The 13,249-nt window shown below is 40.9% G+C and overlaps 1 protein-coding gene across 1 annotated transcript; it reads right to left on the reverse strand.

Moving 5' to 3' along the window:
• Positions 1-7,122: 7,122 nt before the first annotated feature.
• On the reverse strand, positions 7,123-12,963 carry LOC104210016 (uncharacterized). The gene is made up of 4 exons (XM_009758807.2): positions 12,457-12,963; positions 10,832-10,945; positions 10,403-10,678; positions 7,123-8,013 (listed from the first exon to the last, which is right to left on the reverse strand). The coding sequence occupies exons 1-4, from the start codon at positions 12,874-12,876 to the stop codon at positions 7,825-7,827; spliced, it is 999 nt and encodes a 332-aa protein (XP_009757109.1). The 5' UTR covers positions 12,877-12,963; the 3' UTR covers positions 7,123-7,824.
• Positions 12,964-13,249: the final 286 nt, after the last annotated feature.

Consider the following 13,249-nt stretch of genomic DNA (forward strand, 5'->3'; position numbering starts at 1 on the left):
GTTTTTATTAGAGATCTTTTGTGAATTGAAACACAGTTGAGCAGCATCCAGAAGCTTCGCCCAATTCTTCTACGATCCGGTTACAAAGTGGCGGAGATATTCCTCCAACATACTATTGAACCGCTCTGTTTGACCATCAGATTGCGGATGAAAACTTAAGTTGTGACTCAATTCTTACCCAAGGCACCTAAAGAGTTGGGTCCAAAAGTTGCTAGTGAAGCGAGAATTGCGATCACTAACAATGTCTTTGGGCAGGCCCCAATATTTGACGACATGAGAGAAGAAGAGTCGAGCTGTATCTTCTGCTGATATATATTGTGGGCCTGCTATAAAGGTAGCATACTTGGAAAACCGATCCACCACAACTAAGATAGTTGTGAGATCTCCGAGCTTGGGCAATCCAGTGATGAAATCTAGGGAGACGCTTTCCTATGGTCTCTTTGGGACAGCTAGTGGTTCCAAGAGTCCCGCTTGTGTCAAGCGGTCAGATTTGTCCTTCTGGCATACTAGACAAGTCTTCACATACTGAGCGACGTCATCGGCCATTTGAGGCCAATAATTTGCACGGCGAAGTAACGCCATGGTGCATTCTTTACCGGGATGGCCGGCCCACAGAGTATCGTGACATTCCGCCAGAAGAGTCCTTCGCAGATCTCCTCCTTTAGGAATATACAGTCGGTTCCCTTTCACTTTCAGGAAACCATCTTCCATGTAGAACTGGCGAGTCTTGCCCCGTCCTATAAATCAACCAAATACTATGCAGCAGGATCCTTGATGATTAGATCCTGTATCTATCCTTGATGGTAGTGGATATTTCTCTCCCCCTTAGGGTGGCGAGTAGACACACTGATGCTAGATCAGCTCTCCTACTAAGCGCATCAGCAACATGATTGGTTTTCCCACTTCGGTACTCCAGGTTGAAGTAGAATTCAGCTAGGAGTTCCTGCCACTTGTCCTGTTGACCATTCAGCTTTGGCTGGGTCATGAAATGGCTAACAGCTGTGTTGTCTGTCTTGGCCACGAACGGGGTCCCCAGCAGATAGTGCCTCCAAAGGCGCAAGCAATGGAAGGCAACCAATAATTCTTTCTCATAGGCGGCATAGCGCCGCTCTGCATCCTTCAGCTTTCGGCTCTCGTACGCTACAGGATTACCTTCTTTTAGCAAGACTCTGCCGAGGGCATAGTCGGATGCATCCATTTGACTTCGAATGGCTTGGCCAAATAAGGGAGGGCCAAGACGGGGCTGCTAGACATAGCCGCTTTTAATGCGTTGAAGGCCTCTGCTCGCCTGGGTCCCCAATCCCAAGGTGTGACCTTCTTGAGGAGTTCTATCAATGGTATTGCGATGATGGAGTAGTTTTTCACAAATCGTCGATAGTAGTTGCATAGGCCAAGGAACACCCTTAAGGCGTGGATATCCTTAGGCAGCGGCCAATCTGTGATTTCCTGAATCTTCTGTTAGTCCATCTTGATCCGCCCTACCTCGATGACATGTCCGAGGAAGTCAATCTGCTTTTTAGCAAAGGAGCACTTGGATAGCTTTGCATGTAGTTCGTGCTCTCGCAATTGGGCTAGGACCTTCCGCAAGTTCTCCATGTGTTCATCCAGTGTTTTTCTATATACCTCAATGTCATCCAAGTAGACCACCACGAATTCGTCAATGTACTCTCGAAAAACTTGGTTCATCAGGGTGCAAAATGTAGCTGGGGCATTAGTTAAGCCAAACGGCATGACCAGGAAGTCATACGACCAGTATCTTGTTACATAGGTCGTCTTGTATTCATCACCCTCTGCAATCTGAACTTGCCAATAACCTGTCTTCAGATCTATCTTGGTGAACACTGTCGCACCACCCAGTCTATCAAACAAGTCTGCCATTAGCGGAATAGGGTTTGTTCTTCATAGTGATTTTGTTTAGATCCCGATAATCCACACAGAGTCGCAAGCTGCCATCATGTTTCTTTTGGAATAGCACAGGGGACCCTTATGGGAACTTGGAGGGCACGATGATCCATATGTCTAGCATTTCTGTCAATTGTCTCCAAAGCTCGATGAGTTCGGGTTGTGACATTCTGTAAGGCGCCCAGGCGGGTGGCTTCGCGCCCGACACCAACTCAATCTCATGGTCCACAGAGCACCTAGGCGGGAGTCACTTTGGCATTTCCTGTGGCATGACATCTTCAAACTCCAGTAGCAGCTACTTCACGGGTGCATGAATAGGACCCGAGGAGCGCTCTATATCTTCAATGCAGAGTGTTGACAGGAACGTAGGTTCATGTCTTTTGACCCCCTTCTTCAACTGCAAGGCCGAGATGTTCTCAACGGCCATCTTCCTAGGAATGCATGGGATAATGCATGGCTTGGCCCTGTTTGCTCCCATCATCAGTAACATGTCAGCATACGGTACGGGCATGGTGTTGGTTTGCCTCAGGAATTCCGATCCAACTATCAACTCGAAGTCATCTATGATCACCACGCGCAGGTTGAATTTTCCTTCGTAAGGGTCAAGCTTCACTGGTACCTCTTTAGCTATCCCACCCACTGGCTGAGGAGGTGAGTTGATAGCCTTGACACTACCTCTGCCCTTTCCTACAATTAGACCAAGGCACTCCATATGAGTTGAGGCTAAGTAGTTGTGGGTAGCACCCGTGTCTACCATCGCCCGAATGGGCTTGCCAGTTACCTTCATCTCGACGAACATTAAGGTCCTTTCTTGTTTGGGAGGACTCCTCTTATCTGCCTTCCTTTTTCCTTTCTTAGTGCTAGGACAGGGGTCCTTCTTCTTACGGATACCAGCACTGGTTTCCGCTAAGGCCTCAGAAATTGGGCCAACAATTGCGTTGAAGACACCTACTAGTTCAGTCTGGTCCGCATCGTCTATTTCGTCATCCGTTCCATCATCAAAAGCTTGATGGGCGTTCATCTCATCTGTGCATGTGGACATTCATTATTCCAATGTGGTCTGCCGCAATGACGACATCCTAAAGGGGGTTTTCTCCCCCGATCATTGTTGTTTGACGCAGCACTATTGTTGCCTGAGGAGGGAGCCTTAGATTTGGTTGCACTTCGATCTCCCCCACTTCTGCTAGGGCCACCATTGCTAGGCTAGCCTCCTTTGTATCCCACTCGGGTAGGCGGTTGAGGCCTATCCTTTCGAGCCTCCACTTGATAGTCCCCAAGGCAATCAGCTGCTTGGATCGCCTTGGGTATGGTATCTACCCTTTGTCTTTGCAACTCTATACGGGCATAAGGTTTCAACCCTTCTAAGAAGGTGAAGAGTTTGTCTTCTTCCCCCATGTCGCATATGTTTAGCATGAGCGCGGAGAATTCCCGTACGTAGTCTCGCACTGATTTGGTCTGGCGGAGCTCCCGTAGCTTTCTCCTTGCATTGTATTCAACATTTTCGGGGAAGAACTGTAGGCGTATGGCTGTCTTCAGTTCTGCCCATGTCTCGAGAGCATCTTCACCAGCCCTGATGGCTTCGTATTTCACCCACCACCAGAGTTTAGCATCACCCTGAAGATACATGGCAGCAGTTGCTACCTTCTTAGCTTCTTCCAGGCCCCCCACGGCATCGAAGTATTGTTCGATGTCGAAGATGATGTTTTCCACTTCTTTGGTATTCCGAGATCCATTGTATGGCTTTGGTTCAGGAATATTCAGTTTTTGTGCCATGGAGGCGAGGTTCACAACACCCCCGATTTGGTTTTTGCCTCCTCGAAGCAGGCCTTGTAAAGAAGCATTGACAACATTGAGCTGGCCTATCAAGTTGTCTATAGTTTGTTGCATGGAAGTCACCTTCTTTGCCTCTTGTGCCCTGTAGGCTAAATCCTCGGCACGTTCTTGTTGGAGGGCCTCGAATTTGCCAAAAATTTTGGCTGCCTCTGTGGCTGCTATTTGCCGATCTCCATCAGAGTTGTGACTGATGTTTTCTATGTCAACTTCGGTCTGGAGCATTCTGCGGTCCAGGTCGTCCAACCTTTGCACTAGGCTGGTTCTTATTTCAGGCACCATATCCACGATGGGTCGTAATACGTCAACCGTCTCTTCGAGGGCCGCAATGCGATCCCTATGATTCACCATGTTTAGAAATGGTGGTAATGGCAATATGTTCCCTCGTCCGATGTCGAGCCTAGGCTCTGATACCAACTATTACGCTACGCCTTCCTTAGAGTCCTTGGAAGGGCGACATAAAGCTAAGCAACTGATGTCAGTGCAGTTACTATCCGCCAATTGAGGTCCCCTCCATATGCTAGATGAGATTGTCAGTGTCGTATAGGAAAACCAATGTCAAGAGCAATTGAGAGAATAGAAATGAGAATTGAGAATGAAAGAAAGGTTGATTGAATTAATGAAAGCTATTACAGAAAAGCAACACGGTGTCAAGGGGAGAGAGACACCAGTACAGAGAATTGTTTGCTTGCTAGAAAGTTTGATTGCTTGATCCACCCTAATAGTGCTTAAAAAAAATAAATCAAAGTTACAAGACTAGACTTAACTAAGCTAGAGAAACATAATGGAAGCACATGAAATAAAACTACTATATATTTACAATGAAAAGGACTTAGTTTTCTGCAAGGTAGAAACAGGTCGTTGTCAGCAACATTGTCTTTGGCATCACGGTCTGCGGGCGCGGCGTTGTTGGCATATGCCTGCGGCTGGGCGCTGGCGAGGGATATCGGTTGGGAGACAGAAGCACATGCGCGCTTGTCACTTGGCGCAGCCAAGACCACGGGGCCATCCGTGGCGCTAGGCGTTGGGAGGCTTGCTAGGACTCCACGGGGCGCGCCCAAGGGTCCGCCCATGATAAGACATTTGTAAAACCTTCCTTGGTTAAGGTAACCCACTCTATCATATCCGGAGCAAGGATGTTAAAGTTTGGGTAGTTGCAGTTCTCCTTCACAAAGGGAATACTAGAAGGGCAAATGGAGGAGGGGTATCTACTAACGGCCCAAGTCCGTGGAGACGCAGAGGGGAACTTCACTTGAAAGTCGTTGAGGATACTTAGGTGATTGGGTATAACGATGCTCACCGTGGAAGGATCAACATTAACATCAACCTCTTTGTCTTTCTTTCTCTTCAGGCCTCCACCGAAGAGAAGACCAGAGTTTTCGAAAGACTCACTAAAACAAGCCATGGTAGTAAAAAGATAGAGAAATTTTTTGAAAAAAGTCAGGAAAAGATGAGAGCAGAAAGAGGTTAAGCGCCAAGAAGATGATGAACTTATGAAAGTTTTGGAAGTGAAAGAGTTAGAATGATGAGTATAAATAAAGATATACATGGCACACATCGTGGTCATGATTACCTCGAGAATTGGCGAAAATATTGCTAAATCGTGGGGCAACACGTGTTTGGGATATTAAATGCGAGAAGACGTGCGTCCTTTCAAGCGTCAGAGACTGTTAAGAAAATTTTCAGAAGATTTCCCGCCAAGAAAGGGATATTCACCAACTTCCCGATAACACAAAGATATGCCATCGGAAAGTAAGGAGACTATCCGTATATGGTAAAATTGGTTTATATTATATGATCGAATAGTAGCGTGACACATGGAACCGAAGACAGATACAAAGTAAATCAAGTAACAACCCGTACCGGGAACAACAATTGCAGTTGGCATCGAATAGACCCTGAAGGGAGCGTGATCAACATGAGCAGATCGAATGTTTGCCATCAGATAGCACTCAATGATGAATATTCCCTGGCATTAAAATAGACAGTCTTTGCAGAGAATATTTACGTTCACGGCCTGCCGTTACATATTCATTAATGACCCTTTTATTGTCATTTAAGAGGACTTGATCTTAGGATCTTGTTTCCCTAGGTTTGGCTATAAATAGTAGGTTGAACAGCCATTGTAAGACAAGAAAATCTTGGCAAAACTTATGCTATATTTCATTCTCAAACTCAATAAAATAACATTATTTGCTCTATACATTGATATTTCTGTCCCTAGAGGCATTGTTCTCAGAGCCAAGCTTGTCATTTCCTTTGATTTTAACCGCTAAGTCTTATTTTTAATCTTGTTTATTTATCGCTTTTGGATCAAATCTCACTTATCTATAAACCACGTAACAAATTCAGTTATACCATTTTACAGGTAAAGAAGCATAACTCCTAATATCATTAATCCCCACATAACTAATCCCACCATAACTAAATCAAACTATCTCTAAATATATAATAAGCGTGTTGTATATAAACTTTTATTCACTTAATATGGTGAAGTGAATGTGAAGAAAAATAAATAGAGGATTTATTGTCCCTTCACAATTTCCTGAGGATTTTTTATTGTTTTTCCCCCTTACATTCCAAAACTGCTAGCTTAGTCTGCTCCCTATTAGCTGCTCCTAAATCCTTTGTAGTTCCATAAACTGGTTTCGTTTATTGACAGATCCCCTCATAATAAAATTATAAACGGTGGAATTTCTGTGCCAAACATGTTCACGTGGCTTCCAATTCCAAATATCAATACCATCCATTAAGACTTAAGGGTACCGGCATATAAGACTTAAGGGTACCGGCATATGACAATAGAACGACAGATCTTAAGGACGCGAAAAACAAAAGCTGAAAAAGTAAAAAGAAAGAGGAGGAAGGAAGAAAGAACCAATAATAAAAAAGCATGGAGTTGTTCTCAAGCAAATAGAAAGTGGACATAGTAAGACCTGCTTACTCGAGATTGAATAACTCAACCGACATGGTGCTCATGGAAATAGATGACAAATGAAGACATCAAAACGGGCCATTTCGTATTCCCATTATGTTTAATAAATAGAGAAAGCATGCACTCTTATAGCCTCTTTTGGGCAAGCTTCTTTTTAGCCAAAATTCTTTTTTTTCAAAGTAAAAATATTTGACCAAATTTGTAGGGGGGAAAAAGTTTTTTTTGAGTAAAAACAAAAACAGTTTTTAAAAAGCATAAATAGTAACTTCACTTTTGAAAAAAGTATTTTTTAAAAGGTTTGGTCAAACATTGCTACTCAAAAGTTCTTTTTAAGTTAACTAGCCAAATACAAACAAATTCTCACCAAAAATACGTTTTAAAAAAACTTTTAAGAAAAGTACTTTTCAAAATAAGCTAATTTTAAAAGCTTGGCCAAACATTGCATCACAGCGTACTGTCTCTTGGCAAAACTTTCTACTCCTATATATTAAGCCAAGTGACCCAATATTTCCTGGAATATTAGGAATAAGTACAGAAAAACAAGGGAAATACCAGTCAAAACACCATAAGAAAGTCCTACCAACAAGTACAACCAGGAACCCGTTCCCATTTCTCAAGATCACGTGGTGTCAGATCCTACTCTCACTCTTTGTTACATATATTTACTATGTTCTGCCAAATTTCAGGAAGAATCACACACCAGTGACATACTTCATCAGCAGCATTTCATAAATCCTAACAAGGGATCTTTGAGATAAGGCATTGGAATCTGAATGAGGTCACCTTGTTTGAGAGGGGAATCGCACAGCAATGACAAATAAAACATCGCTTCAAGGCAAAAGATATGTACACGGCTTATTCACTTCTTCACACCTTTAAGAACTGAAAATTCATCTTGCTACAGAGTACACTAACCTTAATCAGGGCAACTTCATAAGCATCATATGGACACGCAGAACTGACCAAAGGAATGGCAATACTATTTTCTTCCAACTAGAAGGCATCGGACCTTGACACTGCATCGTGATTATTACCTTTCCAGTAATGAGCTATTTGGAATGCCAGAATGATTTATAGCTTCATAAGTAGCCAGTTTGAATAATACCCAGTTGCTAGGGCACCTTGACATGTAAAAACAACCAACGTAACTTCTAATCTCATGGGCTAGAAAACCGATCCCTAAACACTGAAGTACCGCCTGATGCTGCAGGAGAAGGAGAGGAGGCAACTAAATTTGTTCCAGATAAGGACATTGGGGGAAGATTTGAAGGTTGTCCTTGCTGACCCGGAGGTGCAAACCTTGAAGGACTACCAGTAACTCCAAAAGATCGTGAAGAGAGAGGAACCTGGAAAATAAGCAACAAGTGAAATGGATGTTTTAATCTGGACTATTACATACTCTTCAAGTTATGAGATAACCTGGGCACATTAATTTGATCAAGTAACAAGCGCTATTGAAACTTTGAGTTATTGCAGAAGGAAAATAATCACACCAAGCTTCCTCTTAGTGAATCAGATTAAAAAACAGTTTACCAACACTTCAGCCAACTGGTGTATGAGAAAATTAGGTCGTCTTCTTTTAATCTTTTTTCTTATAGCTATCACCTTTCCTTACCATTTTACCCTAATACACAAAAGTTGACCTCAAATAGGCAACTGATAACAAGTATCAAAATAAACAAAAGAGTCCCAAAATTTTATTTATTGTGGATTATCAGCTTCTACAGTAGTTTCTACTTTCTAGGGTAATCTGCAGGTTTATGTATAAGCCGGAAAAAAAAAAGGTCTCTTCGTCAAAAGCAGAAATAAGCAACTTATGTCTAATGTAGCATCAGCAGCCTTCCTCATAAAGCAATTCGTCATGAAAAGTATGCCTGATCTTGATCTGGAACTCCATTATTTACAAAGAAAAGGAATTGAGAATTTCGCATCATCCTTTAAGGAAAAAAGGAGGTAATTTGAAGTTGTACAGCACCTCTTAAAGAACTCCGAAAAGACTATTACTTCCGAGGAAACAAATAACATTGTCTTTCCCCTTGCATTTATTGTTTCCATCTGTGCTGGTCCTCATTACAGACTCTTCCTCTCCCTTTCTTTTGATAATACCAACATACTGAATTACACTACCGAAACCGAAAATTTTGGAATTTGGTTTAAGTATATAAATAAAATTTGGTAATTAGTTATGGTATTTGTTATTAAAAAAAATACTGAAATACCGATAGTAAAACCCATGTACTTTTTTCGAAAATGCAGGAACAACGTAGGCTACATATTCTGACTCTTACTCTTCGGGTTGCCAAACAGTTAAGCGTAATATTTCTACGGTTTTAAGGTAATTCTTACTCGTGTATTGCAATTGCATATGTTGGATTAGTCCTGGTTGTATTCTCTAAGTTCAGCAAGTAACAAGACATTTTCAATTATCAAATTTATTTGTTTATCTACTTCTTTTCTCTATATGGGTTGAAACCTGCTGATATTGGATAAAGATTCTGTGAACAATCAGGTGAGCTTAGAAAATTTTGATCTTTGTATTTGCGAGTACTTGAATATTACAGTTTATGACTCTATGCACTAGTTTATATTCAAGCCGAACAAATTGAAATTACCTAACTGAATAAACCAAAACCGAAAGGAGAAAATCTGAAACATAACAAATTTAATTAGGTATGATATTGGTATAGCATTTCAAGAAACCGAATACTAAAAATACCGAACGGAAATGTCTAAACACCGTACCGTACAAACTGACGAACACCCCAACATGGAAGTCCAAAAAAAAAGAAAATGTGCTAGCTGAAAACTAAAGCCGTAAAATGCTTTAGATTCATGCAGACAAGTTACTACTAACAAGCACCCAAGTCATAACAGGGGATAATATTTTGATAAGGAAGTCATAACATGGTTTAAAGAAGCCCCTGCAGTATCCCCTGTTAGAAATCTTTTCTAACAGGGTTCATAGTACTAGGAAGCAAAAGAAAATAAAAATAACTTGAGATCTTAATTAGAGTAGTACTATTATTGTGACCGGCCAACTTTGTACCATTTAACAATGAGAAAACAGTGCAGATATCTTTATCAAAAAAGAAAACAGAGCAGATATGTCAACTCTGGAGTTTGAACAGTAATAGCGTCAGCATAGAGGAAGCTATATTACCAAAAGTATGGACAGTTGGAAATACAAAAGCCGAGCCGACTCACCATTTACATGGGATCAACATAACACAATCACTCAAAGATTGACCATTCCACCAAAAGCAAATCTCACTCGTGACAATCAAAATTTGTTGCGAATCATTCACTTTGATTAAAATAAGTGTTGCAATTCACTCACTTAGGAGTCAGGATGAGATCTTAAAACCAAAAACTTTCACCCAAGAATAGTTAAGCTAGCAATCCAATGTGGAGCTAAGACATAGCCTACATCCATTAGAAAAACAGTAACTTTATCCAATAGGACTTAAATGCATGCCTCTGATTTACTAGTTCACAACGTAGATGCGAGACATTTTGATTGAAAACAGAAACATCCTAGGCCGTAATACTGTGTTCTACTGATAACTTGCACAGATGAATGTTCTTTTCTTGCTATCAGCTTTACTTAAAGTTTTTGGAACTTTTGCCAGAAAAATATAATTAGAAACAAAATTAGAACTCTTTTTCCACTCCTGGTGTTAGTGCCACAAAAGAAAGGCCAAAGGTAATAATTCAAGCAGTAGATAGGGCAATTACCACATTGTAGGGGGTCTTCCTGAGTTGAGACTCTGAAGATGGCGATGTACTGCTCATACGAAGCAAATTCCGAGAAAGCATGTTCTGATTGGAAGCATCATCACCCCCTTCTCCATCCATCTCGCCAATGAGGTTTCCATCCGAGCCCATTCTAGGTGTGTTTAGTCTAGTCATAGATCCACTGTCATTTGTAGTATCCACTTGAAGCGGGAGTGATGACCGAACTGCCATACCTTGCATGCTCCTTCTCTTTAGCTCCTCTTCTGCATTAAGAATCTGCAAAAAAAAAAAAAAAAAAAAAAAAATATCGTGACCAAATAATAATCATCCTAGGTCCATACACAATTTGACAGATTTTCAGAACAATTAAAATATAGGCCTCATGTAAAAGTTTCCATTTCCCCAGGGATTGTTTTTAACCAAGATCACCTGTTTTAATAATTGTACCAAACCGTGCTTTTTCGTATTCAAAATCTGTAATTTGTCCTCAATCTCCTTCTTTCTTTTCCCTTTATCAGTTGCTGTATCCTCTTTGTTGCTCGTCTGCCAAAGAGAGTGATCAAAAAAGTTTAAAAAGCTAAGAAATGGAATTCAGTGGAAACAATTTGGAGGTGGTCCTTATTCAAAATTATGCGTCAAATTTATAGTTAACTCTGATCACAAACATAATGTATAATCATATATTTTTTCATATCCAACACCTTCCACCCTGCTCAGTCCCTCTCTGCTAACCCCATTTGGAGTTGGGACATACTCAGACGTAAAGATGAAAAAATTACTATAATCTCCAACGAGCCACGTAAAGAGATCCAGGCTAATTAATTTTGTATTTTTTATAAGAGAATTGACTGCCAAATTACATGTAAAATACAGATAAATGAATGCATAAATCAGAAGTAAGAGAAGAACAAAGATGCCAATGGACTACAAGCAAGGATGCAGACAAAAAGGAAATCATTAGCAGAACTATTGATCTTTTCTGCCTTTGCACAGTTGATGATGGATGTTCATTCAAAATGTATACGACATAATTACCACTGTTCAACACATCATCACTTTATTCAGCTGGCATTTATTCAATAGGGAAATTTCATTACCATTTCTCCATTTGTTTTGTTGATGAAGTAAATCATATTATTGATGATGGGAAACCACTGTATACCAAGCCACATACCAAAAGGTAGAGAAACGTATACCAAAATATGGTTCTCTACAAAAGATATCCAATCTTCTATGCAATAGGAACCTCATGGTGCACCAAAGAGGAACTAGACACGAGATTATTTTTAAATTTTACAACTTCATTCTTAACCCTTCAAATGCTCTCCTATTTCTCTCGTCATGAGATGGTCTACATATTCACCCAAACATCTGCACATGAAGCACCAACTAACATAGGTTATCCTCCTCTTCCTAAAGTTCTCCGCAGTTACTATTACTGCCTTTGCTGCCAATTCACGCGAAGAAACATGCCATTTTAGGCACACAGGGGACACAGTAGAAAGGTATGGGAAGTCGACTCCTGCCTCACTAACAAACTCTCGTAATTAGACTTAACTACAAATAAGCCATCCCTACTATATCCCCATCTCCATATATCCGTGTAGCATATGACATTCACCATTTCTCCAATAACCAATAATTTCTTGATGGAGAATTTTGCCAGAATCTAATTAAATTATCCCAATCATCACCCAAATATACCTCCTCATCTCTCATTGGTATATGAAGCTTCAGCTCAAAAATATTAATCTTAAACCTACTACACATATAGCATACACTCTTCCAAATCATCTGCTACATGATACATCCTTACATCGTGGCATATTGCAACCTCCCCTCGGATAATAAGCAAAAATGGGGAAAAGCTGTGTAAGGTATACACCGACTTCACCCCTGACTTAGCTAGGAGCCCTTTTTAACTAAACAAAAATAAAATGCAGAGGAGCACTTTGTGCAAGAGATAAGCGATTTTTAACTAAAAACCAGCAAAATTACATAGATGATACCGTTACAAACAAATAAAATCAATAATTGCATGTAAATTTCAATACCTCGAATCTAGAGGGATTCACCGGAACCTCCAATTTCTCGCCGTTTTCAAAGACCTCAAGCTTAGGGTCAACCACCACATCAGACGCATTGATTAATTGCTCCGACAATTTCCCATTATCTCCTTGAACCTCCTCTTCCTTCTCGGCCTTTACTGGGACCAAAGCAGGAACCTCATCGTGAGGATTGGAATTAGACTCAGTTTTAGGGTTAGGGTTGTAGGTGGTGGTGGTGGTGGTGGCAGCAGCAGTGACGGCGTCGGGAGGAGTGGTGGTAGTGAGGAGGCGAGAGAGGGCTCGGGACCGGCGACGGAGGAGAATTCTGAAGTCCTTGAGGGAAATTTTGGGGGTTGGCAAAAGCCATCGGCGTGGAGCTTCGGGTACTCTGTGGAGGTTTCCTTTGTACAGCGATAATGCCACCATTTTTGCCCCTCAAAATTTGCTTTCTGTTTTAATTGTTGAAATTTATATGTTCCGGGTTTAAGTTTACTATCTCAGAGCACATAACTGTTAAAAATTTCATATCTATATGAGTTATAAGAAAATTATACTCTATCCCTTCGGTCAGGGCTAAATGATAAGTTATGCGTACACACTACCCTCCCAGATCCTGTTAGTGACATTTCATTGAGTTGTTATTGTTATAAGAAAATTATACTAAAAAGTATATAAGGTCCTAAAAATAATCCTATTTAGTTAGTTTAAAAAAAGGATATTTTATATATGTCCTCATATGCTTTAGGGTGTTCATGGTTCGGTTTGGGTCGATTTTTTCCTAGAAAGAAACCAAACCAAG

The sequence above is a fragment of the Nicotiana sylvestris genome, chromosome 6 (assembly GCF_000393655.2).
Source record: "Nicotiana sylvestris chromosome 6, ASM39365v2, whole genome shotgun sequence".
Classification (NCBI taxonomy): Eukaryota; Viridiplantae; Streptophyta; class Magnoliopsida; order Solanales; family Solanaceae; genus Nicotiana; species Nicotiana sylvestris.

What these genes read in the sequence shown, in the direction of transcription:
- LOC104210016 (XM_009758807.2), bottom strand. Translation starts at nt 12,876, where the DNA reads ATGGTGGCATTATCGCTGTACAAAGGAAACCTCCACAGAGTACCCGAA. An exon ending in TGAATCCCTCTAGATTCGAG is followed by an intron (nt 10,946 to 12,456) that starts GTATTGAAATTT and finishes TCTCTTTGGCAG; the next exon opens with ACGAGCAACAAAGAGGATAC. An exon ending in GGAAGACCCCCTACAATGTG is followed by an intron (nt 8,014 to 10,402) that starts GTAATTGCCCTA and finishes CTTATTTTCCAG; the next exon opens with GTTCCTCTCTCTTCACGATC.